Source organism: Aphis gossypii, chromosome 2, assembly GCF_020184175.1.
Source record: "Aphis gossypii isolate Hap1 chromosome 2, ASM2018417v2, whole genome shotgun sequence".
NCBI lineage: Eukaryota > Metazoa > Arthropoda > Insecta > Hemiptera > Aphididae > Aphis > Aphis gossypii.
Window position 1 is genome coordinate 15,692,670 of NC_065531.1, and position 25,689 is coordinate 15,718,358.

Genomic DNA, 25,689 nt, shown 5'->3' on the forward strand with positions numbered 1-25,689 from the left:
GCAAGTTGATGAAAGTATAAACTGTTAAATATAATATATATTTTTTTTCATTGAAATGAAATATTTCAAGAAAAAAAATTTCATGAAATTTTAAAATCCTACTTAATATAATACATACAATATAGTAGAATAACATACGCATCGTTTAACACTCTGCAAATATCAATTTATAAGCAAAAAAACCATTCGATATATTCCGAAAATGTTCTGCTCGACAATTCTGATTATTTTTTCGCTTAAAATAAGGTTAATACGATCCATTTAAAAGACAAAACCGTTTTTAAATCGTCACAGACTAACCGTCGTAAACTCGTAAATGTTATATAAATCTAAAACAAGCCTTTGTAAACGAAATGGCCGTTGACTTTTAGGTAATTAATAGGTACCTATACAATTATGTATTAAAACGATTCTAAATCTTAATTCGAATCCTAACTCATATAACGCATATATTTACGAGTGGAAGCTTACACTAGAACACAACCCGAGGTGCATCCAATCGGATGTCATCGGAAAATCGTTCCTAAACCTTATTATAATATCGTAAAAAAATTTATATCGTCCTTACCTGGAACTCGAATCGCGAGAATTCCGCCGCCGTGTCGATGGTGGTGTTGGCCAGTCCCAGAACGGGACACGTGTCCCTGTCCACGGTGGCCGACATCGGCGCGGGCCGGTGTTGCGGGACCGAGCCCGGCCGCTTTCTGGGGCCGGGCGGCGCGACGTCGTTGGCCGCGGAATCGTCGTCGGGCCGCCGTGGCCACTCGATGGCCGGCAACAACGCGGCCGGCTGCGGCTGCGGCCGGTCGTCCGTCCGACCGCCGCCCCAGACGCCGCCGCCGGTCGACAGACCGTTGTAGTAGAGACCCAGCGTGACCAGCGTGCTGAGGGCCAGCACGACGGCCAGCAGCCGCTTGGCCACTCGACCGCCGTTCATGTCCACACTCTGTGTCGGACGACGGCCACCATGCGTTTCGACTGCGGCCACGATTTCGCTGTCGGGCGATCTGTTTACGCGCGTAAAACCACGGGCCGCACACGTAAATAATAAAAAAAAAAAGTTAAATTAATATTAATTCTTTCGGTTATTGCGCGCGTTTTACTGTCGGACGACGACAAAAACCAAAAAAAAAAAAAATCACAATTCTAATTTTCCGAGTATCGCGACGTTTTCGGGTTTAAAAACTCGACGGACGGGCGCGCGCGCACGAGAGACGACCGGACGGCACACGTTGTCGAACGAGACTGAGACACCGCCGCCGCCGACGACGACGACTACAACGACCACTGCCAACACGAAACGTACGGCCGACGATCGGTGAGCCCCCACGGTGAGTGCGTGTGCGGTTTGAACGAATAACCGCCACCGTGTACGGTTTCTGCCGGTCGTAAGTCCTTTTAAATATAATATTTTTTGTGTATTATTATAACGATAATAATATTATAATAAGTAATTTTTTTTTTATCCACAACGCATACGTTCCCGTATACGATATGACTGTACGTGTACAAGTATATCATGTCACCCGCTGGGTAAGACCGCTTCCCAACGACCTCACAGCTGATGTCCACGTCTTGACCGTATGACGTGCGTTATATTATTATAATGTCGTATTGAAACGACATCGAGCAAGTATATAAGTAACGATATTATGTCTTTCTCGTAATAATCATGTGCCGCTCAACTCTTAAAACATCAAATTTTGTCTAATTTCAGAAAACACGCGATGAAATAAAATGGATTTTCGAAATCGAATTGGCCTGAACCCTTAAAACAAATTAATACCATCCACAAGTGCCAGGTAACACATTATCGGTTTTGGCACTGTCGTTTAAATAATGAGTTCCATCAAATTTAGCCAACGACGCGTGGAAAGTGTACGTAAATAAAAAAAGTGGGCAAGTGAGTACCGCTCTGCTGTACATTAGGTGCCGTATGGATCATTATTATATATTATAGGAGTGTTAAATTTGAATCCAATGATAGTTATCATTGTATACGAAAAACGATTCTGAACGAAGATGATTTGTCAGCCTAGGATATAATTTCTAGTGGTTGGTAAAAAAGGTGGTTTAAAAAAACCAGCTTATATTAAAAAATATTTTGAAAATTAAATCACGTAAAGAAAACGCGAATCTTAATAACTGGTAAAATTTTCAAGTATCTACGACTTATACTTTTTGAATAATAACAAATATTTAAAATCATTTGAGGATAAATCGTTATCGTTACGCTATTTCGTTAAAATTTAAAATTCAAACGCACTTAAAATTTTTCCTATAATGATGCTTCGAGTTTTCTCTATAGATACTTGAAGGTAAACTTATGGAAAACTTAGTGTTGTATTTTTAATCCTTAGTATAAACACAAAAAATTTTATGATTTTTCAACTTCAAATATTTCGCAAATATTCATAATTTTGACGAATTTTCGTCAAAATTTGAACTTCAAATGCTAATAAAAAAAAATTGTGCCTATGTATTCTTATAATTTTTTAATCACTATAAGAATAACATATAAGGAACTTTGTATTAAATTTTCAAGTATTTTGATAGGGCCAAAAAAATTTTATCGACACTTCAAAAAAAAATTTTCAGCAAAATTGAAAATTTCAGTTGTCTATAAATAGCTCAAAAAAAGTCAAAATATTTTGAAATTTAAATCACGTAAAGAAAACGCGAATCTTAATAACTGGTAAAATTTTCAAGTATCTACGACTTATACTTTTTGAATAATAACAAATATCAAAAATCGTTTGAGGCTAAACTGTTATTTAACGCGGTTTTTGTAAAAATTTAAATTTCAAACACTCATAAAAATTTTTTGCCTGAATCCGGTAGAGTTTTATTTACAGATATTTGAAGAAAAATGTATGGAGAACCTTGTACCAAATTTTCAAAACTTAGTTATAAAAGAAAAAAATTTTATGATTTTTCAACTTCAAAATTACTTGCAAATTTTCGCGTTTTCGACAGATTTCGTAAAAATTTGAACTAAAAACGCTTATAAAAAAAAATTGTGACTAACGATTTTTAATTTTTTTTAGCTACATTAAAAACAACTCATAAGGAACCTTGTATTAAATTTTCAAAACTTTTTGGTAATCCAAAAATTTTTTATCGACACTTTAAAAAAATTTTTCAAAAAAATCGAAAATTTCAGTGGTCTATAAATAACTCAAAAAAAGTCAAAATTTTTTGAAAATTTAACTATATACGGATATCACTGACATTAACATTTGGTGAAAATTTCAAGTATTTTCAGTGATTAGTTTTTGAATTACAACCATAAAAAAAAATCGATTTGGTCGAAAACTGGTTTTGCGTAAAAATTGCCGTTTTTCCGTCATTTTTTTTTTGTTTTTCTCGATTTTTTTGAAAACTGTTGGAAAATGTTAACTTTTTACCTCTATAATGCACCAAGGATATTCACTTTTACATCGGAAACCACCCCCATAGTTTGAAATTGGAGCATTATTTCGACTAGTTATGCTGTACACAGACACAAAAAAAAAAAAAACAAAAAAAAAAAAAAAAAACATACATCATTGTAAAATCAATACATTCATCACTTCGTTCAGAATCTAAAAGGAATCAAGTACTTCGACCTATAAACGAGTATTATTAAGTAAATTCACTTAGTATGATTATGGAAAACTAGTGTATGCGACATATGTCCACAGTATAAGATATGCATTATGCTGATTGCTGATAGATTAGATAAACCGAGTCACCTTAAATACCTATTGTATCTTCTATACAACGTTAAGAAATAAAAGTATACAGACTTTACTTTTTCGTCTCGGAACATTTTCTACGAGTTATATGCATAGTTTTTTATTATTGTTGACGTTAAAAAACGTTCAAATAAATTAAAAGTTATAGATTTAAATTTTTGTTACACGCCTATTTATTTAAAAAATATATTTTATATCTACTTAAAATATTTAATGATAAAACAATTGGATAAAATCTCCAATTAGACACTTCTAAGAAACGTGTGTCCAATTCATTGGTCATCACGGTATTTAGTAAAAAAATCAATTAAGATTGAATATATATTGAAGTTTAAGAGTTTTTGTCTGCTGATTCTATTAAAAGAATGAAAAGAATACGGAGAAAAGTTAATGAACGTTAAAATAAAATCATTTGATTTTGTCCTTCTTTCAATTGTTTAAACCCCCGCACTCATTTAAAAATATATTCAATAACACTTTTAAAAATATTAAATTTATTAATATTGGTTTTTCACGCGAAGTGAACCCAATAACCCAATAACCTAATCTTGGAAGTTGGAAGTAAACTATTATTATATGTAGACATATTTTTTTTCAGATAAATCATAAAATTATGTTTTTTAAAGCCAGGTTCACTACACCATATCGTGTACCCTATCGTGAACCACTATATACCACGAATGAATGTTTTTCACTTGCTATTAAAACTTGGTCAAATAATAATATGTAATAATTTATTATCACTATTAAAATTAATAACCACACGGTGAAAAGTAGGATAAATTCAACTTTACGGTATACGAGGTTACCTTATGGTAATTACAGTTGAAACCATTACAATGGTGGTACATACCACATCGTACCGCATGGTTGGACCAATCAGAGAATGGGAACATTTCACGAGAGGACACGAAATAATATAATGTGAACCCGGCTTAATGAGGGTAAAATTAAAAAATGAGAAAGAAACATTTATTTTTAACAAATAATGTAAAAGCAAGTCAATAGATCAACTGAATAAAACAACGATGGTAATATTATTTCAATTGATGTGATATATTTGGATATTTTTCTAGTATAAAAAAAAAATATTTAATCAATTGACCTGTATGAAAATTTATTGAAGCAATTCAACGTTTGTAAATATTTGTGTATGTATACAGAGAAATATTGGAAGTAGAATTTGGTGGGAAAATCATTGAAATTAAAATATATATTTTTTTAAACGAAACAAAATGTTTGAAAATACTTAAATAATGCGTCTAATATAAACACAATATTTACTATTCCCTCAATGACATAATATTGAAATTGTTTATTTTGAATGCCGTATTTTAATGAAAGCAAAAACAGTATTTTTTTTTTTTTTTAAGATCCAACAAAATTATTTACGATTTACGTTAGCTAACAAAAAATGATTATTTCTTACTTATTTCTATGTATTAAAAATAAAGTTTCCAAGAATATAAATCGGACAAGTCTAGTTACTATATATTTTCAAGACAAATATTATAGCAAAACACATCTGCGTAAATGCTATAACTTATCAATATTATTAAAGTAAAAGTATAATTATTTGTATGTGCAACTACATTATTGACATAACTAGTTTTAATAATTTTTTTACATACATTATTTACAGTTAATACCAAACCGTTTATTTGTTTATTTTATTTTGTTCTATTTTTGTTGTTTATACAAACAATTTAAGTGATTAAAAAAAATTATACTAATATCTTTAGTTAAAAAACAATATGCGCTATCTGATTCATTTTGATTGACTATTTATTGATTAATGATAACATAAAATTATAAAATAAATAATGTAAAGGTTCATATTTGCTCTGATAATATTGACAAGCATTATTTGCGAACAAAGTAAGCGGTTTTGGTACAGGTTTAAATGTATGCAAGATCTTAGATTCGCTAGAAATGATATCAAATAGGGGAATCAAATACGAAACTTATTATAATTAGGTGTTGTGAAATCTTACTTTGCTTTGTTAATTCAGCTGTTCACTTATTGCATCGATGAGTCGATGACTCGGTGTAATTATACTACAAAGAAAGGTTACACCTGTACATGAGTGTGGCATATTCAAATTATTATGAGCGACCGTGGGGGTCAAACTAGGTAATAGTAATAAAATAAAAAAAAGTTTATTACTGTAAAATAAAATCACCCTTTATCACCCACATTTGAAAAATTCTAAATTTTATAGGTACCTACATGTATATTGTATGTACCTATGCATATAAAAACGCGTAAATATCATCGAAAAACAAAAGGTTTTTATATCCAAAGCAAACAAAGGAATAATACATGGTTATTATTAATTTGAAACAGGAAAATGAAACCCAGTTGATATTACTGTCAAGGAGGTGAAATTTTTGAAATATTTCAATTTTCAATTATCCTTGCTAAATAATTACAGGAATTGCATGTCCCCGTAATTATTTAATTTGTTATTTTTTTTGCTTAAGAACTTATGTACAAAAAAAAACATATTATTAAATGATTTCCAAAAAATACTAAAACATGTTTCGACTTAATACAGTAATATACTAGTAGTATGTACAGTTTTTATAGGTCTATGGGAAAACAACGCACAGTAAACCGTCTAGTAAAACATTTATGAAACAGAATTAATTAATTAATTTTTAATACGAAAACCAAAAAATGCGAAATAATTGTTATGGTTTTAGGCATTAGCTATTTAAAATTGTTAAAATTATTATCCAAAATTATTTTTTTGAGCGATTAAAATTTTAAATATCAACAGTAAAAAACGCAATACAATTTGTCACTGTAAGTGTAGTATAGGTACGTTCAGTGTATACTTTATACGTATAGATACTTGACATTTTGATACAAGTACCTATATAATAATTAATTTTATTATATTTTGAGCTATTTATAAGTTGCCTTTATGAACTAATTGAATTTATTTTTCAACAAAAAAAATCATTGATTTCATTTCAATAGTTGTAGATATATATAGGTATTTACATTACAAATTTTTGAAAAGTAAATTATGTTTTATTAGATTATAGAATTAAAAAACATATAGATTGTTTTTAATTAAAAATAAAACGTTATAGCAGTGAATCCACCAACAAAGATAAAAGTACAAAGAGCCGATTTTAAAAGAGTAAATACTCTTCGAACAATAAGTGTCTATATTGTCTACGGTAAAAAAAATCCCACTGTATATAAATTGTAATGGTGTCACCAAATTATTTTACAGTTATCTATTATAAAAAGTCTATAGTAAATACAGTAATTAGTAAAATGTAGAACATTTATAAATAAATATTATACTAGTCGTTTTGATATTTACTGGAAAATGTTGACCTCTTAAACTGATATTTACAAAGCATAGATATTATATTATCTAGTTTTAATTATAGTTATTAAAATAATTTGTACATTTTATTTTTATGAAAAAGTGAAATAATTTTGATAAGAAATATATTACCTATGTAACCCACGTCGGGCATACTAAACTGCACGTGAATCAATTAAAACAGTATAGCGACGTGTAAATAGAAAGCACAACGTATGAAATAAAATAAATTGTCTCTGACTAACATTTCATTACTTTCATTGGTAATTTTATGTACAAACATTAAAACATATTTTAACTTTTAACCTAATAATGATAATTAAATTATGTGTATTTTGTAAAACGAAAACAAATAGTAAAATAAGTATGGAAATAATCTTAACAATTAACTTGGTAAAATCTATAAATGGTGAGAATTGTCAACATTGATATAAATAATTAATTAAAATAACGAGTAAAAATTAAAATCCTTAATTTTGTTAGTACAACTTTAAAAATTCCATCCCTTCTTATAAATAAAATATACATACCAATATTTTTTTTTAAACATAGTATTTTGTCCTTTTTGCTGACCGTCGTCATTAATTTAATATTTGTTCCCTTATATAATGATTTCATCTTCTATAAAACTAATCCTCTTTTCTCCTACTGATTAATTTTAAAGTTCTATTATAATAGAACGTATACGTTCTACTCGTAGAAAATACTCAATACTTAAACGTTTTTTTTTCTATTCAACCATAATTATCTTATAAAGGAACATACTATTATGCATAATTTATTGATATAAACGTATAATAGTTATTACTCACAAATATTGAAATATGATTTCGACTTGTTTAATGTAAAAAAAATCTTAATTTATACAAAAATATTTATGTTTAATTTTTCGATGTTTGTTCTTTTTCTTCGTGGTAAAAATATATTTAAAATTTAAATATTTTATAAGTCTGTTGTATAACATATGTATATAACAAATAAAATTATAATACTGTCACGATAATTAATACTGAAATGGAGAAAACGCAAAACAACAATTGTACATCATGAATTTTGTATCTAGTCCTATACAACAGAAATACGTTTTATAGGTAAATAATCAGCAATAATCAACCGTGAAGGAAAACAATTTTGTGTCACAATTCATGCTCTGATTAGTATAAATGTATAATGTTATATTAGTATAGTACTATGATATAGGTCACGATGTAAACAAAATAAAATCTACTCCGTGATATAGCCATAGTCGTAAATAGGATCTTCGAATGTATAGGACTTCTGAGTCAAAATATTAAAAAAATGATTTGTTAATTATTACTTGTTTAATTTATGAAAATAATAAGTGGGTACCCACGATAAACTTTGTAAATAAAATAATATTTTTAGTAGACGCCAGTTCCAGTTAAGTCAAAATTCTATACACCATCTTTAGTTTTGACTAGTAAATGAAATTGTACAGTTTATAATATTCAAAATACTAAACCTGATAATTATCAATAGACAACAAGCTATAAATAATTCACACAAATAGTGAATTCAATTTACAAAATACAATAGGTACGATTGTCATTTATGTTATTTGTCAGCCGTCACTGTAGATAATTCAACGTAGATCGGCCTATGATAAATCTGTTCATGGGTTTAACAATATTAATATCAAAATATTGAAATTATTCTGCAGATAGCATATAATCGCCATAATACAAAATATGTTTAATAAATATATTAAACAACAAATTACAATTAATAAATTAAATATATTTACAATTGCATCTTTTGCATTTATAAACAATAAATTATAAATTATAAAATATCTTTAAGAGGGCTTGAAATGGTCAGATAGGGTTACTCTCTTTTCAACCCCCTCTATTTATGCTCATGGATATATGAGTACCTGTACTCGATACTCATGGAGAGTAAACTCGTAGTTTGTTCATTTGTATTATACATATATGTATCGCATAGCAAGGTATTGAATTTTATTTTTTTTTTTTGCTAGCACGTTAATTTTGTCAAGGTCCAAAACTGGAATTAAAACTGATAATTGCTGCACTGGTATTCAGAGTCATGGGTACCTATAACTACACACGTCATATGAAAAAAAATAAAAAAGAAAAGAAAAGAAAAATAATTACCGGTACTGCCTTCCAACTGGTGTCTATACAGACTATTGAGTCTAGACATAACATATTATTATAGCAGATACTCAGAAAAACGTCTTTTGATCAATTATATCATGGTTTACCGAGGGCACTACCCTGCTATTGGTGCTGCAGTAGCCATAGTCATAATGTCATCATTAAAATATCTATTCTATGTAATATTATAATATTATATACAATGCATATTTTAAGATAACTTAAGTCCCGTGTTCCTTTGACACATACGCAAAACGCATATACCCACTATTCTTTTACGGTAACCATAATTCTCAAAGTTACGTCGTTAAAGGTATAAATTATATATCGGTAACTTTGGTTTTAAGCATATAATCGTTAAGTATAATATTTGTTCGTTTAAAATATAATTCAATTAGGAATCTACATACATATCATATTCGTAGGTTTAATCATACGTCATTAGACAATACCATAAATATTTAATAATATTTGTAGCTTAATCATTTTGCGTTTACACAGTACTTGCGTATAAAATGATAAGTGTATTATTTTTAAAATGTCAAAATCGTAAACTTTTCAACTTCGAATTATTTGTATATAACATACCGATTTAATAAATTGAATGATACTTCGCACGTAGTCACGTGTTACTTGCAAAGCACTCTAAGAATTACTAAACTGATATAATATTATACAGCGGTAGAATGACCTGTCACTCTCACTTAAAACAATGATTTACATTTGCGGTTGAATACCCAACCGATTCTGTATAACAAATACTATACATTGCACATATTATTATTATTATACTTTTTCGTGATATAAGACAGCAATATTTTGCTTGTCGATAAACATTACTTGGTAAATAGACAGATATGTACCTATTAAATAATATATATTCATATACAAATACAATTTAACAAATTATAATGGAAGAGCGAATGCGCGATTTTACATAAACCATCTGACTTAATATAATAAATTACTTGTAAATACTTTACGATTACACCTATCTGTGTGTCCATTATTATATTATAATATGATATTAAGGCACTTGCGATTTTAATTTTAATATTCGTTACATTAATTTACTACGCTTGTACTACAGAATAACAATATATACATTGTACATTTTATAGGGAACGTGTTGTTCGTATACCGCAACGTGTTATGATTTATAAACATTATATATACATTACATTTTGGTGGTTACTGGTTACACAGTGTGTTTATAATAACTAATGAGTTGCAAAGGCTCGGACCGGACTGACCCGCGTCTGACCCGGCCCATCCGGTCTTTAAAACTGGACAAGTCTTCTAAACACAAATGTCGGAATAGGGTATAATTTATTGCCTCTTTTCCCGCCGTTCTAGGAATGCGATTTATCAGACTTGCAAATCACATGAAAACGCGTGCTCGTACGTTAAATTTCGCGCAAGCTTTTTGGTCGTCACCATAACATAATACGAATGAAATATGAATATTATGCTTGCGAATGGTATCAGAAATAGGTCGCAACGGTGTTGATAATAACAATGCTTTGATAATTTTCAAAAAAAAAAAAAAAATAATAATAATAATAAATACAATAAATGGCAAAATAGTGCCAACTAAAAATATATAGTCTCTAATTTTTATTGTTTGGACATAGAGGTAGGTGCTGCAGCGTGATGAAAAATTGTTTTTCTCTTATAATATCATGCCGGTTTCACCGACCCCTCCCATATAGAAATCCAAGATTTTTTTTTTATTATTTTAATAATTATAATATATTATATTATTTTATTTTTGTTACAAATTGATTTTTAATTTTTTTGCACTAAAAATTAACATGGAATTAGCATGAATTGGCAACACTATTATTATTAATTTGCATTTCTTATATCTCATTCAATTATTGTAATACTCGAATTTATATTAGATTTACGTAGAATTATCGTTATAACATTAAGATCTAACGATTTTTAAATTCTGAAATTCTTACCGTAATATTAGTAACAAGTGCACAATAGTATGTAAAAAAGTATATATTTCATAAATCACACCGTTAGGTTAGGTTGTTGTTAATTAGTTTTTAGACTAAAAACTAATATTAAAGTAGTAAACCCGTGTTCATAATATGATATTTTTTATATATACTACTAAGTCAAAATTAAGTTTCTTGTATTCATTTTATTATCATGATTCTTCCAATGATGATGTTATGGTAGCGTATTATATTTCATTTATAAATATATTAAAACGACTTAAATTCGTTAAAAAAAAATCCGAGCCATTAAAAGAGTATTATAATTTATACTCAAAATATTTTAATATTCAATTCCCATTATTTCCTTAAGTAAACGTTTCGATCAAACAGTGTAATAAATTGATGACTCAATGTGTAGAAATGATTTTTGTGTAGAAATTCGGTAAAATATACTTATTATAAATATTGTATAAATTAAGAGTCATATCATATTATGATTTAAATACGTGAGTATCAAGTATAAAAGTTGTATTTGAAATAAGAACTCACAATAGTCGGTTAGAAGCGAAGTTAATAGTATAATATAAGTTAATTTAAACTTATAGGTAATCTTAAAGATTTAGTTTACATAAAAGGTATTATTTAAGTCATTATATAATAGCTAGTCTGTTTTTAAAATAAGCCTATATTCTTATTTCTTAAATTACGCATTTATTATTTAGAAAAATTAACATATAATTAAAATAAATGTTCAATGATTGTTTGTCGAACAATTTATAATGCTGATATATCGTAAAAAGTATAGAATATACATAGTCAAAATTAGATAAAAAGACAAGTTATGTTTATAAAATAATAATGATAAGTTTGATATATTATGTAAGTAGATATAGGTATATAATATAATAACATTAATTTTCTTTACATCGATGTACAATATAATATTAGGTATATAGTTTATTCTCTATATTATTATTGTATATTACACAAAACCAACTAGAACTTAGATACGTATTATCATTGCCAACCCAGTGGTCGACATTGTTTTCTTAAACAAATGAAACAAATTAATCAAATGTTTTGCGAAACCAATAGATTGGGTACTTACTGCTAAACCATATAATTAGAGGTGTACACCTAATAAAGTTCTAAAATATAATAATATTTTGTATCTAATGTTATTTATAATTTTTATTTTTTTATTATTATTCAGTTTATTTTGTTTATGTTTCTGTAAAACTTTTAATTGTTCTTAGTTTCTTACACCACGTGGCTGATTATTAACAAACTAGAAATCGTACATTAATCAAACTGTTAATGTTGTGCTTAAAATTATGTTTAATGAAAAATGTCGAATCGCGTGGAATGAGTGATGATGTGCGGGTGAGCGGTTCGACGTGTTTCCACGCCATTTTGAAAACTAATAAATTTCAAATGGAACGAACAATAATTAAGTCACTCGCCAAACTCCTCCCATGTAACTGTGTTTTAATTAAATTATTCACGTGTTTTGTACTTTCCGGTTGTTCATTTATATAATTATATGTTTTTTAGATGTTTAGAGATACCTATTTATAGTATTGAAACAAGTTAAAGTATAAAATCGTAAAAATCTTAAAAAATAAATATAAATAAAAGATTACATTATTGTGGTTGTTTTTAATTATTCACATCCTCTTTTATTACACATATTACAAGTGTTTCTATTGAAATTTTCGTAAAGGCGTATACGACTTACAGAATTTATCTTTTCTGCTATAATAATAATTAGTATTCATGAGACCGTATGCAAGAAACAATTAATACTTGTATATTAATATAATATGCTTTTAGTCGGTTGAATTTTTTTTCGTTTTTATCTGTTAACTCTTTTTAGTTATTAAATTACAAGTCGTCGCATCCCAAATAAAAAATTATTAAAAATATCATAAAATAATGCTTAAAGTGACAGTACGAAAAAAAAATTAATTTATAATAAGTAGGTAGATGTATGTACCTATGATAGTTAACTATTCGCAGTGCAAGCCCACTACAAGTCAGATTCTCGTTTTGCTCTGTTCGACTCGAATCGAATCGTACGATAAATAATTTGATATTAGGTTTTTATAACAGCCTTAAACTGAATGATTATTATATAGCATTACAGTGTATTGCGAGTTTTTTGAATACGGTCTTGTAGTTTCGTATAGAGCTTGGTGTGATTATATTTATTATTTTGGTAGCATGTAGGTACTTACATAACTGCATGGCCATTCTCAAGAAGTTTTAAAGTGACGATTGACGATATCTAAATTAGATGTTCAATTTATTTGTGGCCCCAAAAACATTTTTTCTTATGTTTTGCGTATAATAGGTTATTTCATTATCACGATGCGTTGATAACTTTAAATAATTAATTGGTAACTTCTAAGGAGGTCAACAAACCCCGGATTAAGAATTAATGGTGTATCATATAGTATATATATATTATATATAGGTACTACCTATTAAACATAGTAATATTGCAACTAAAATGTATTATTCAGCATTTGATTTTTCCAACCAGTAACTAAAATTTCCGAATTCTCGATAGTTTGAATTTCTTTCACATCCCGCATCTGTCGTTTAAAAATGTTAAGTTACAACGAATGTCGAGTGTTGGTTAAGTCTTATTTAATTTAATTTTATGAAATAAGACAACTGTCAACTATAATGATGGGTTAGCAGATAACTTTGTAATACTCTTCAAGCACAAAAGAATATTTCAAAATTATCAAGGAATTCCAATGGACAGTGCAATAAAAACTAAAATATTTTTAGTACTAAAAATGCTCTTTTTCATTCTATTCAAAATACGTACCTAATCTAAAAGTAAACCAATAAATTAAAAACATAGTATTGTATAATATACTAACCGTCTATAAGTGTATTATATACATTATACATTTATACATACATATAATTTCCCTTGAAGTAATGACATTATTATCCGGAAGTAGATACATTGTTTGCTTATAACAAAAATTATTATAACATCTCTTACCCGCAGTAGGTAATGATAAGTTTTAGTTATTAATAATTATAAATTATAATATATGATAAACATTTATAGATAAATATTATAATTAATTTGATTAAACTGTGCGTGGAATTAAAGAACTTATTATTTTAAGCACAGATTAATTAGTATGAATAAAAAAAGAAAACCGCACATCTATTATTATCGATAATTCACCTAATTTATTTATTTTAATTTATATTTTATACGCTATTGCAAATTTACTGTTACCTGTTCAGTTTGCCTTTTTTTGAGACGCAAGTAATATGCGAAAATAACAACAGCATATTGAAATTTACCGTTTTGGTGCTTACCTTCATAAATCATCGTCTTATAATAAATAGGTTATAGTGATGCAAGTATGGGTATTATATCCACATAAGACAAGTTTACCCAGTATTGTTTGTATTGAAATTGAACTGATTTGGGTTAGGTTAGGTAAACTTGTCTAGAGTAAAGCGCATTATAAGTTATTAAACCTGCGTAATGCGTTATAGGATCTATATATGCGTTTTTTCTATGTACCCACGAATAGTTATGAAATTGAAATAAAATCTCCACGGCGAGTTTACTATGAGAAATACTTTTAATTTAGAAAAGTTTTATTTTATTTGTAAATTTAAATGAAAATTGATGTTTAAAACACTTATAAATTTATTTAAAGTTACTGATCTCAGTTTTATTAATACATAAAACTATAATAAAAAGTTTAAATAATTAAACCTATTTTATATTATGTTTATAAGGTATGCTTAAACATGTTTAATCAAAAACATACTTTCAAAAACTCATTATAATAATTAAGTATTACAATTTACAATCAAATAGTTTTTATTTTTATTTAAGCTATAGTCATCGAGATATAATATGGATTATGGAAAGATAAAACTCAAATCGAAGTTATCGTTTAAATATTCTGATGAACATATCTGCTGTTTAAATTGGAAGTACCTGTCAAAAACTATATTCTGCGATGATTAACCTAACTTAGATATTAATTTTATTTAAATAATCTATCTCAAAGCTTATTGAGAAATAAACAAAATGAGCATTTATTTTTATTTTTATAGTTTTATTATTTAACCACACAACCATTTATTGCATAATACGCCAAGTAATAAAAATGTTTTCTTTCATGAACTAACATAATCATAAAGACGGTTTTGAAATTGAAAAAAATAATTCAGTAAGCTTACCTAAAGTTTAACCTTTCACTTTTCAGAAATGTACCCATTATATGACATTTAATCATCCGTCACATCCTTAATGTTGAAGCAGTCTTATCAGTGTTATATTATTTGAACCGAATGGCTCATGCCATTTTTCGTTAAATTGAATGTAATTTATAAATACGACCCACAGTGAAACTCTTATTTGTTTCAAATATTATTTTGGACAGATTTTTAATATATTTAACTCGACAGTTCTGTTAGGTTTTTGTATTTACAAATTAGGATATTTATAATTTTGCAATTAAATTCTTGTAAGTTTTAGTAATACCTTCTTGTCATAGTTAATTACCAAAATGGTGCTAACAAAAAAAATCGTTTTTACTGTAACGCACAATTTGATGTGGGTAAAATCTTAAGATGGGAATTACCCTTGAAAATGTTATAACGTGCAGGCCTAAGGCATTACTATTATTATATTATATTAAAATTATTTATAAAAAAAAAAAAATATATATTTTATATATAAAAGTTTGTTAACAGTTATAAAAATAAGTTTAGTCGTTATGGAGTTCAAATAACTTTTTTTCCGAGAAGAGTTTACTATACAAAAGACAAGGAAACAGACATATTACGAGAGTGTTAAATTTCGTAACAAAGGCTTTCTTTTGCGGTGACGTTCATATAATGCATTAAACTTTGTTAACAAAGCTTAATTAGTATTCCCGGTCACCATCACGCAAACTGTGTTTTGAGTAATTTCAGTGAAATAAAAGGGTTATCGTTTAAAAGGATTGTTATTACTACTGTGTATGTTTTACAAATATTATAGTCATATAGCGTATTATCGATGATTTGTATTATTTTATCAATTGCACAGTCATTTGTCAAATTGAACGTGTTACCGATATGTATAATATTTTTACTATGTAAATACTAATTAAATAATATCACACATGAATATGATTGCGTTTCGTTAATATAATATTATTCAGTATAATTTTGAATTTTATCCATATTTATGTTTGTTAGTTTTTTTCGTTAATTGTTTATTTTGTTGATACAACTGACAAAAGTATATACGGCAACTTAATTCGGAACTTGTGGACAAATGATAATAATTCATAATTCATAAAAATGATATTATAAACAAATTAACAGTAAATAGTGTGTATCATCATAGTCAGTTTAGAAATGATCTTTCGTGTTATTAAATAATGATATAATAACAGCTAATTTTTCCTGTTTTTCTTATTTTCAAACTATTACACAATACTTGAGAAACAAATAAGTGCATGCGGGTGAATAGACCATTTTTGGTTTATCGGGAAATTTTAAAAAGGGGCCCCACATGAAAAAAACGTATCTATAACAACACATTTGTGAGTAAGTGAGTTGTTACCCACCTAATCAGTCACAACCGCGAATTTCATTTGTACAAAAAAAAAATATATAAATGTACATAAAACTCACGTTAGCGTGTAAAATCTTAAAATTTATTTTATATTTCAAATTTCTATTATAATTGCATAATATTAAAGAGCCCCATAGCCGAAATACGGAAAGGGGGCTCACCGGGAAATGCCCGGTTTCCCGGTGGGCCTATCCGCCCATGAATAAGTATATGCAGTACAAAACTTATACATTTTAAACATTATATTATTCCTTAAACATGGAATGTTGAAGTGTAAAAACAATATATAAGGGAAGTGTTTACGTTTAAAAATGTGAAAAAAAATGAATTTGCGCCTTTTAGAATGTAAAATGCTTACCTACACATGGTATAATAAAGTAAAAGTAAGTAATTTATATAATTGAAATTTATATAGGATTTAATAATGGTATCTTCAAGTCGCGTATCTTGTAAAATGCATAAACGTCGTTAATATTTTTTTTTCGAAAAATGCTTCTGATTCTTAAATATTTTAATAAACTCGTTAACGTAAAAGCTTATGAAATTATTTTTATTATTTATAATTTTTAATAGTCTGGAAGTTAATTTTTAGTTTTAATTACTGTAGTATACAACTGTCTTAAAAACTGTCATAGTTTTATCTTTAGAATACACAATTTTAGAACTTTAATTTTTTTACATAACATTCTTTTATTATACTTGTAACTAAAAAAAGGTCGTTTCAAGATATATATATATATATATAATATACTTTGTTTTATATTTATTCAAAAAAAAAAAAAAAATATGTATAATTGGTCTAATTAATGAAGCCTTTATATAAGGTTTCCCATGAGGATTTATAAATTTAAATTGGTGTGATAATTCAGATTCCATTATACTTCACCGTTTTAAATTAGTATCTAAATCTTAAAAGGACACTCAGCTTATATAATACTATAGTAGGATTATATTTTAAGCGTTAATTATATGAAAATATTTATCCGTTTTCAAATAAATATTTAATTTTTTTAATATTTTATGTGTATCCAAAATGATATACATTTTTAAGCGCCTTATAACACGACTTAAGTTGAATTATATAATTTATAAATATTTTATAAGCATATGGATAAGCGGAATCTGTCATCATGATTCATGATTCAAAATTGTTTAAAGCTATTTATATTGTAAAAATAAAATAAATATTTTGAAGTATAAATCGTATTAAAAATAATTTAAAATTTTTTTATTAACATTATACAATGTGTTTGCTATGGCACTTAAAAGTTAAAGTAATGCTTATCTATGTGTATGTTACAGAAGTATACTTTTACTGCCATTATAATGGATAAGACCTTTTATTCGAATAAATATTTTACTATATTACGTTTTAAACGTTTAAATCATAATAAATTCAACAACTATGAATTGTTTCAATTTTGTAAATAATACAGAACGAAAAAATAATAAACACCGTTGCAACTCGCCGTGTTTTTTAGATTGCCGTAATGCCGTAAATTATATTTATGTAGTATAATAATATATTTGCCTTTGTTTTGCAGGTACTATGTTGTTTTATGTTTCAGATTTTAAACGGAACCAAAAAACCATCTATATAGAACATTGATGGATGTATAATATTTTTTTTTGGGGGGGAATCCTCGATTTTAGATAGTATGAAAATGTTAAAAAGTTAAATGTAGTCCTTCTAGATATATTAGTGATTGGAAGCAGATGGTATTTTTAAGGAGTTATTTTTTAAAATCTCATTGGGTTTTTAGAAAACTAAGGGGAGAAAACATAAAAAATAAATCTGAGCATATATAGATGTATACGAATAATAAGAAAATATTATAAGATTTATTATTATAATAATATTTTTATTTTAATACGATGTATACTGTATACGCATTGGCTTTTATCAATACTTTTCATTTTTTACACTTGACAATTTGTTTTTATTTTTATGTATCATCCTTGTTATTAGCTGTTTATAATACAAGAATTCAAATTTTGATATGCAACCAACATAAAAAAATTGACAATATAATTTATGGCATAGTACCGTTTAACATATAATATTATAATAATATTATTATTATAGTGACATGCCATCGTGAGCTGTCAAGTTGACGTGAGCATAACATTTCGACCTGATAGTTAGAAGACGAAGTTTTGAAGACAATCATTTTTCATTGCCATATTATTGTATTTTAAACGAATTAATAATTAACGTTTTTTTAAATAAAATACTATTTATTTTAAAGGATAAAGATAAATATTACTTTGCATAATATCTATCAGTTACCAATAAGCGTATTGCTTGTGTACCTAATTATACTTATTGTAAGTCTGCTTCCTACATTTATGTATTACAATGTTTAAGTTTGTAATATAACTATACAAGTATAATAACAGTATCTAAGTCAGCAATAATATTTTAAAACTTAAAAAATATCCTTAACATTTTTTAACTTGATTGAATAAAATAAATACTATGAAACATAAATATATATATTTTATTATTTGTATTGTTTAGTGTTATAGATGTTTTTATTTTTATTTTTTTAGTTTATTAATTTTTTTTCTTTATTTTCACAACAAAATTCACTTGGCAATCAGTCGACGTCCACACTCCACGCAATATTTAACAGTAAACGCATACCATCGTTATTGTACCATACAATCATGATTTAGCGTTATCTCGATTGTCGATTGATTAAAATCGTAAATAAAACTTTTAACTATATAATATTGAGTACTCGTATATACACATAAAATCTGGCTGCCTGAAAATATAATTTGTCAGATCGTTGTGTACCGCAGCATATTTCAAGCTGCATTTTTATTCGTAAAAATAAAATACAAATAATACCAAGCGAAATAAATAATTTTCATTATAATATAAATAAAAAATGTACTCAAAATAAAAAAATTTAAAATAAAAGTTTCAGTTTTATGACTTCTTTGATGTACATAAAACGAATTTTGTGTTTTTAAACCAATGTTTTAAGGAATGCAAAAACAATTAACAAAATACTGTTGACATTTAATTCGAGTCCTATTATAGGTATATTAACTAAAGTTCGAGTGATGACCAATAGTTATGTAGTATACGGTTACGTTATTTATTATTATTATATTCATATATAGGTATATTTAACATAAAGTGATATTATATTAACTAATATCGTTGCGTGTTGAACTGCTGATGGACACAATGTGCGGAAATAGCGTTTATATTGACGTGCTTGCGTTGTGAAATGAAGCTACAATATAAACTAATAATTATATTGTAAATGTCGACGAGTTCGATTGTCTTCACAGTACATGTTTGTTTTTTTCATTTTACGTAGTACCGTGTGAACGCTATAGCATTATAAAATAATTATTATCTTACGACTTCGGCACAACGTTAATTATTATTTTAGGTAGATACTTACAACGTTATAGACGTACAATACATATTTTATACATTGATCAAGTGCACTTTTACAAGTCTCGATCACGCGAAAATACAGCATTCGTGTTTATCCGTAGTACCTACCTACTTCCGGTGCATTATAATTAATAATTAATAATAACATGATAAGTTATCCGTGAGACTTGTCGACGATAGTAGGATCAGTTTCTCAGGTTAGGTTAAGTATCTATATCCAAATAAACTGCAGTATTTTCATTAACGTATAAACTAAGTTGACTAAGAATAGGTTCTATTATATTCATTTTTTTCAATTATATTATGACGTGTTTCTAAGTAGGTTTTTCTATTTTATCTATTTTTCTTATCAAATTTAACTGTGCATTTTGTAGACAACTTTTTCGTACTGTTTTAATTTAATACAAGGTTTCTTTTGAGATTTTTACACCGGTTAAAAAAAAAACTGAAAATACTTATAATTCAATAAAGTCTCAAAATTCACTAGTTAAATTTGTATTAGAAATACATTTTAATTGAAATTTAAAAAAAAAGTTTCATCATAACTCATAAGTTATTAAAAACAAGTTAGGAAAGTTCACTTAACGTTCTAAATTTTCGGTTTCTAAACGTATTTTAATGCAACCCAATAAACATTCCATTTCCATTTGCAAAGTTCAAAGAATTTGGTAATGTTTATAATTTAGTATCTCAGTATAAGACTATAGTCAAATGTATTTCCAACTAACACCATGTTCTGCTAATAGTGGTAACTAACGAACGGATGGATTCAACGGGAGTATAAACGATTTTCTAAACTTGTGTTTAAATATTTTAAAAACCTATAATAGTTAGATCGTAGACGTAAACATGTAATAGATTAATTTTAAGATATAAATAACTATTATACAATGTAACGATTTTATCTAGGTAGATTATTATTTTATAAATAAATATAAAGTTAATATTTTTTTTTTTATATAATATATTTTAAAAAGCACTCAAAAAAAATATTATACAACATGCCTATAAAATAATGTATTCGCCTAATCTGTTAACGAGTATGGTACATTTTATGTACCTATTTCGTTTTTGGACAGAATGAGGACGATTATTTTTTTTGGACTGCTAAAGAGAGTTGCGTAAATAAATAAAAAAGTGCTAGACAAAATATTGGTTCTAGTTTATACAACAAAATAATAACATTTAAAGTAGCAGATTTATAGTAAATTATATAGGTAATGTAATTGTATGTATCCTAATCTATTTGAATTCCAAAGGTCTAATTTTATGATGGTTATGTGTTTGTGATTTATAGTTTTGTACAACTTTCAAAAAATAAAATAATGAACCAAAGCTACGTAAATTTAGTTTAGGTTAGGTAAATAATATTATGTTGGCTATAGCCCTTAATAATATACGATAGGTATATAGGATAATATAAACATATATCACACATCTAACAGGTGGTCTATAACATTATTATCAATTATTATAATCATCATTGATTCGTTAAGAAATTTTATAATTGTAGCTTCTATAATATAAACTGTTAAAACATAAGATAACAACGCATATAATAGATATAATAATATATGTTTAAAAGTTTACGTTTAAGAAATATCGTGATTCAAATCTCGTCATTTTGTACGTTTGTAGTGATTTAAAAAAATAATATTATTCAAGAGACTTTTAATGACATTTCCACCACTACATAAAACAGCTAATAGTCCTTCATCTCTAGGGAGCCATTTGAGAGTGAGAGACAATATTTACTTAGGCACTTTTATTGTTATTTGTGTCTTATAAATTAACCTGCCATAAAATGAATAAACACTCGATTGACGATGCAAAAAAGTTAAAATATATTATGATAATTATAATTTCCAACTTCCAATTATTATCTATTTTTTTTTTAATTCTTTAAAATATTAAACATAACTAAACCTTTTAAGCTTATCAGCCTATATAAGTATTCCAATAAATGCGTATGTCAATACTTTTTTTGTATTTAAATATTATTTAAAAACAATATTCGATTATAAATTCTAAGTATGTTTGTATATATTTTTTTTATTAGGTATTTTATTTTTTATACTTTATTCTAGAAATAAAAATGGAAATTTATGTTTATAAATAATAAAACTTGACTAGTAATCATTAAAAATAAAATTTAGTATAGACATGAAAAATCTAATAATAGTTTTTCGTTATTACCAAAATATAGATATGTCTGCGTAGAATATTTTAAAGTGTATTAATAATTAATATTTAGTTGTAATAATTATTTTGTTTAATCCACAATAAATTATATTATATCAGCTAAAAATAATGTTCTTTGATTATTTGAAAATGTATTCTATATATAATATATATATATTTTTTTAATGTTGTTGAATACGTATTTTGAATAGGTACCTTTTTTTTGACCATTTATTTGAATACAAAATAAAAGTATTATTTACAAGATTGCACCCCACGCATGCTTCATATACGTATAAAAACATGAATTTACTATAAACGAGAAAAAATGGCCCAACAATGAAAATAAATTAGTCTCTTTAAATTTTGCACCCTATTAAAAAAAGTCAAATGAAGCCACTATTTTATAACTGTTTATTTATTCTTCAATTTTTTATTATCATCCCAGCATAATACGCCGTTAAACAATTTTTTCGAGTTGGGATAATAGTTACAATATAAGTTTTTTTAGTTAATTTTTTTTAGCGAAATATTTCTCAAGTATATCTATTTCACTTGTATATAATTCAAATTAAATATAATATTACTATGTACTTGTAATAGTTTAACTGATGCTTAAAAATATAACTAGCAATACATTATTATGCCTATTTCATATCATAGTCTAATATGTAACAGGTCATGTGCGCATAGTTCTTTATAACATTTTACAAAATAATACGAACAAGTAATTTAAATTTAAAATTTAATGAAACTGAAACTTAGTAATTTTCCTCTAGCTAAACAAATGTAAATAATTAAGCATGACAATAGTCATAACTAATAAATCAATTAAGTTATGACTTATGATAGTATGGTATATATGAACAATATGAACTATACCAGGACAAAGTTGATGGAGAACTAAAATTATGTTTGTAAATCAAAATTCGTTCTAGTAATTTATTATTATTTATTTATTGACTATTGTATAATATTATAGTCATGAAGATCAGTCGTAGATGTTGTAAAATTGGCAATAAACACACATCGGTCATCGAACAAGTATTGAGAAAATATTTAAATATTTTTAATTGTCTTTTGCAGCAGTTAATATAATATAAATGTAGTTTTTAGTTTAAAAAAATAAAAGTATACAATAATAATGCTTGATCATAAAGTGTTAACGTTTGTTTGGTATCTTAATTTTAATAATTTTCTCTAAAAAATAAACATATACACCTCTACAATACCTACTTGTATATATGCAAATTACAATGAAACGAATACGCCTATAAAATAAGTCGTAATACCATACATAGGCACATTAGGAATACCGACAGAAATACAATTATGTTTATTTGTGTAACATAAAAACTAATGCTAGGTTTATTTATCTAATATGCATACATAAAAACGCAAACTAAATTCAATTACTACGGCCACATTTCAATTTCAAAATATAATGAACACTGCAGTTACTTGTCTCAGTTTAGATGTTAGCAAAATTATAATAAAATAACGTAGTATTAAATTATATAGTAGCGAATAATATGATGGGTAAACGATAATTTGAGAAAACTATTTATACACAAATGGGTTTATGATTTTAAAAAATAAAAAGTTTATTTTCTTCTTAGTTCATCGTATAAAATTATAAATAAGGTGAAACACGAAATCTCTAATTTAGGAATAAATTTATACCATAAATATTTAGGGACATCGTCGTGTTAATTCTGCTTTTATATAAAATTACTGTTGATAACTGCAGTCTCTAAATTTCCCTACACATTACCTGAGGTAAATATTTAATAAAGATCTTTTACCTGATATAAATATTCTTTAAGGAAATATTACTGGGGATTAATACCATCAAAGTCTAAGTTAAATACTTACTAGAGATTTTTTACTCGTAAATTAGGTATACAGAAGTTTTTTTTATTACTTGTGCAATTATACCTCACGATTATAATATTCACTATTGAAATTTTAACTCCTGAAATAAATTCTCTATGGTGTTTTTTAATTTACAACTTGCATAACAACATGGTAAAATATACAGAGATAACTAATAGAGTTTTACCATGTTAGTCAAATGTGGTAAAATGAACACTAGGGACTAGATATTGTTTCTTGTGTATAAAATATGTAATAGTAATATATGTAAAAGCAAATACTAAGAATTCGGGACAGTAATGAATATATAAATATGTTTATTTTTGGTACATTATGTAATATAAGAAATAATTCATTACCTATTCGTATATAAGTTGTACGGATATTTAAAAAATAAATAATAATAATAATAAAATCATTTATTAGCATAATATTATAATATATTTATATATCTTTATAGTTTGGTTTATTCATGATACCTACCATAAAATTTGATATAATAAGTAAAATTATATAAACGACTGTATAGCGTATAGCATCTCCTTATGGACTTAAGCTATGATATATTACTATATATTTATTTTTAACATTTTTTTAATTTTTATATTATGTATAAATATATTATTAAACTTGTAAAAATGTTTATTTAATTTATTTAATAATATATATAATAATAATTTATTAATAATAATATTAATATAATCGTCTCACTATTATACGTCGATAAATCTATTTCGTTGTAATATTGTAGACAAGTACTATCTATGAGTTTAGTATCTTCACTAAAATAACAAAGTAATAATAATAATATATTGAAACGAATTACGATAACTTAAACCATACAGAATATTATAGTGTTCGAAATGCATATTGGTACCTATAAAGGTATATTACGAACGATACCGGAATTAATCACATATCCGTTAACGGTAAGCGTATAATAATATAATATACATATATATATATATAATATACTGTATACTATTTAGGTACTCACTGTTATGTGTTATACATAATATCGTGACACGGGTGGGTGCGTGGAATTGATTGCGCGCTTTTTACGCCAAGTATAATATACATACGTCATGTATACACCTCTCTCTCTATATATATATGTATAATGTATATATTTATATAGAAATATAATATATTTGCACATGTTGTATTATTATATGCAAGTATATATACGCAGAATGTGAATTTGACCTGAAACTGTTTTTATTTTTACATGCGTTTGAACTTCTATTTGTTCCACTGTGTATAATCGAGGTGAAAAAATTGTTTAAAAAAACTTACGCGCCAGACCAGTCTCTGCGGTGAAATTACGTTTCACACAGATAAATATACACGATGTATATAATACTATATATATATAAATATATACGTTTATAATAATATATGATCCGATCGCGGGAGAT

The 25,689-nt window shown here is 26.5% G+C and overlaps 1 protein-coding gene across 1 annotated transcript in view; it reads right to left on the reverse strand.

Moving 5' to 3' along the window:
- Nucleotides 1-1,263, reverse strand: part of LOC114126312 (alpha-mannosidase 2) — a 125,995-nt gene extending 124,732 nt beyond the window's left edge. The window contains exon 1 of the mRNA XM_050199609.1: nucleotides 569-1,263. Coding sequence (XP_050055566.1) covers nucleotides 569-937 — 369 coding nt within the window. The 5' untranslated portion in view covers nucleotides 938-1,263. The remainder of the gene's footprint in view (nucleotides 1-568) is intronic.
- Nucleotides 1,264-25,689: the final 24,426 nt, after the last annotated feature.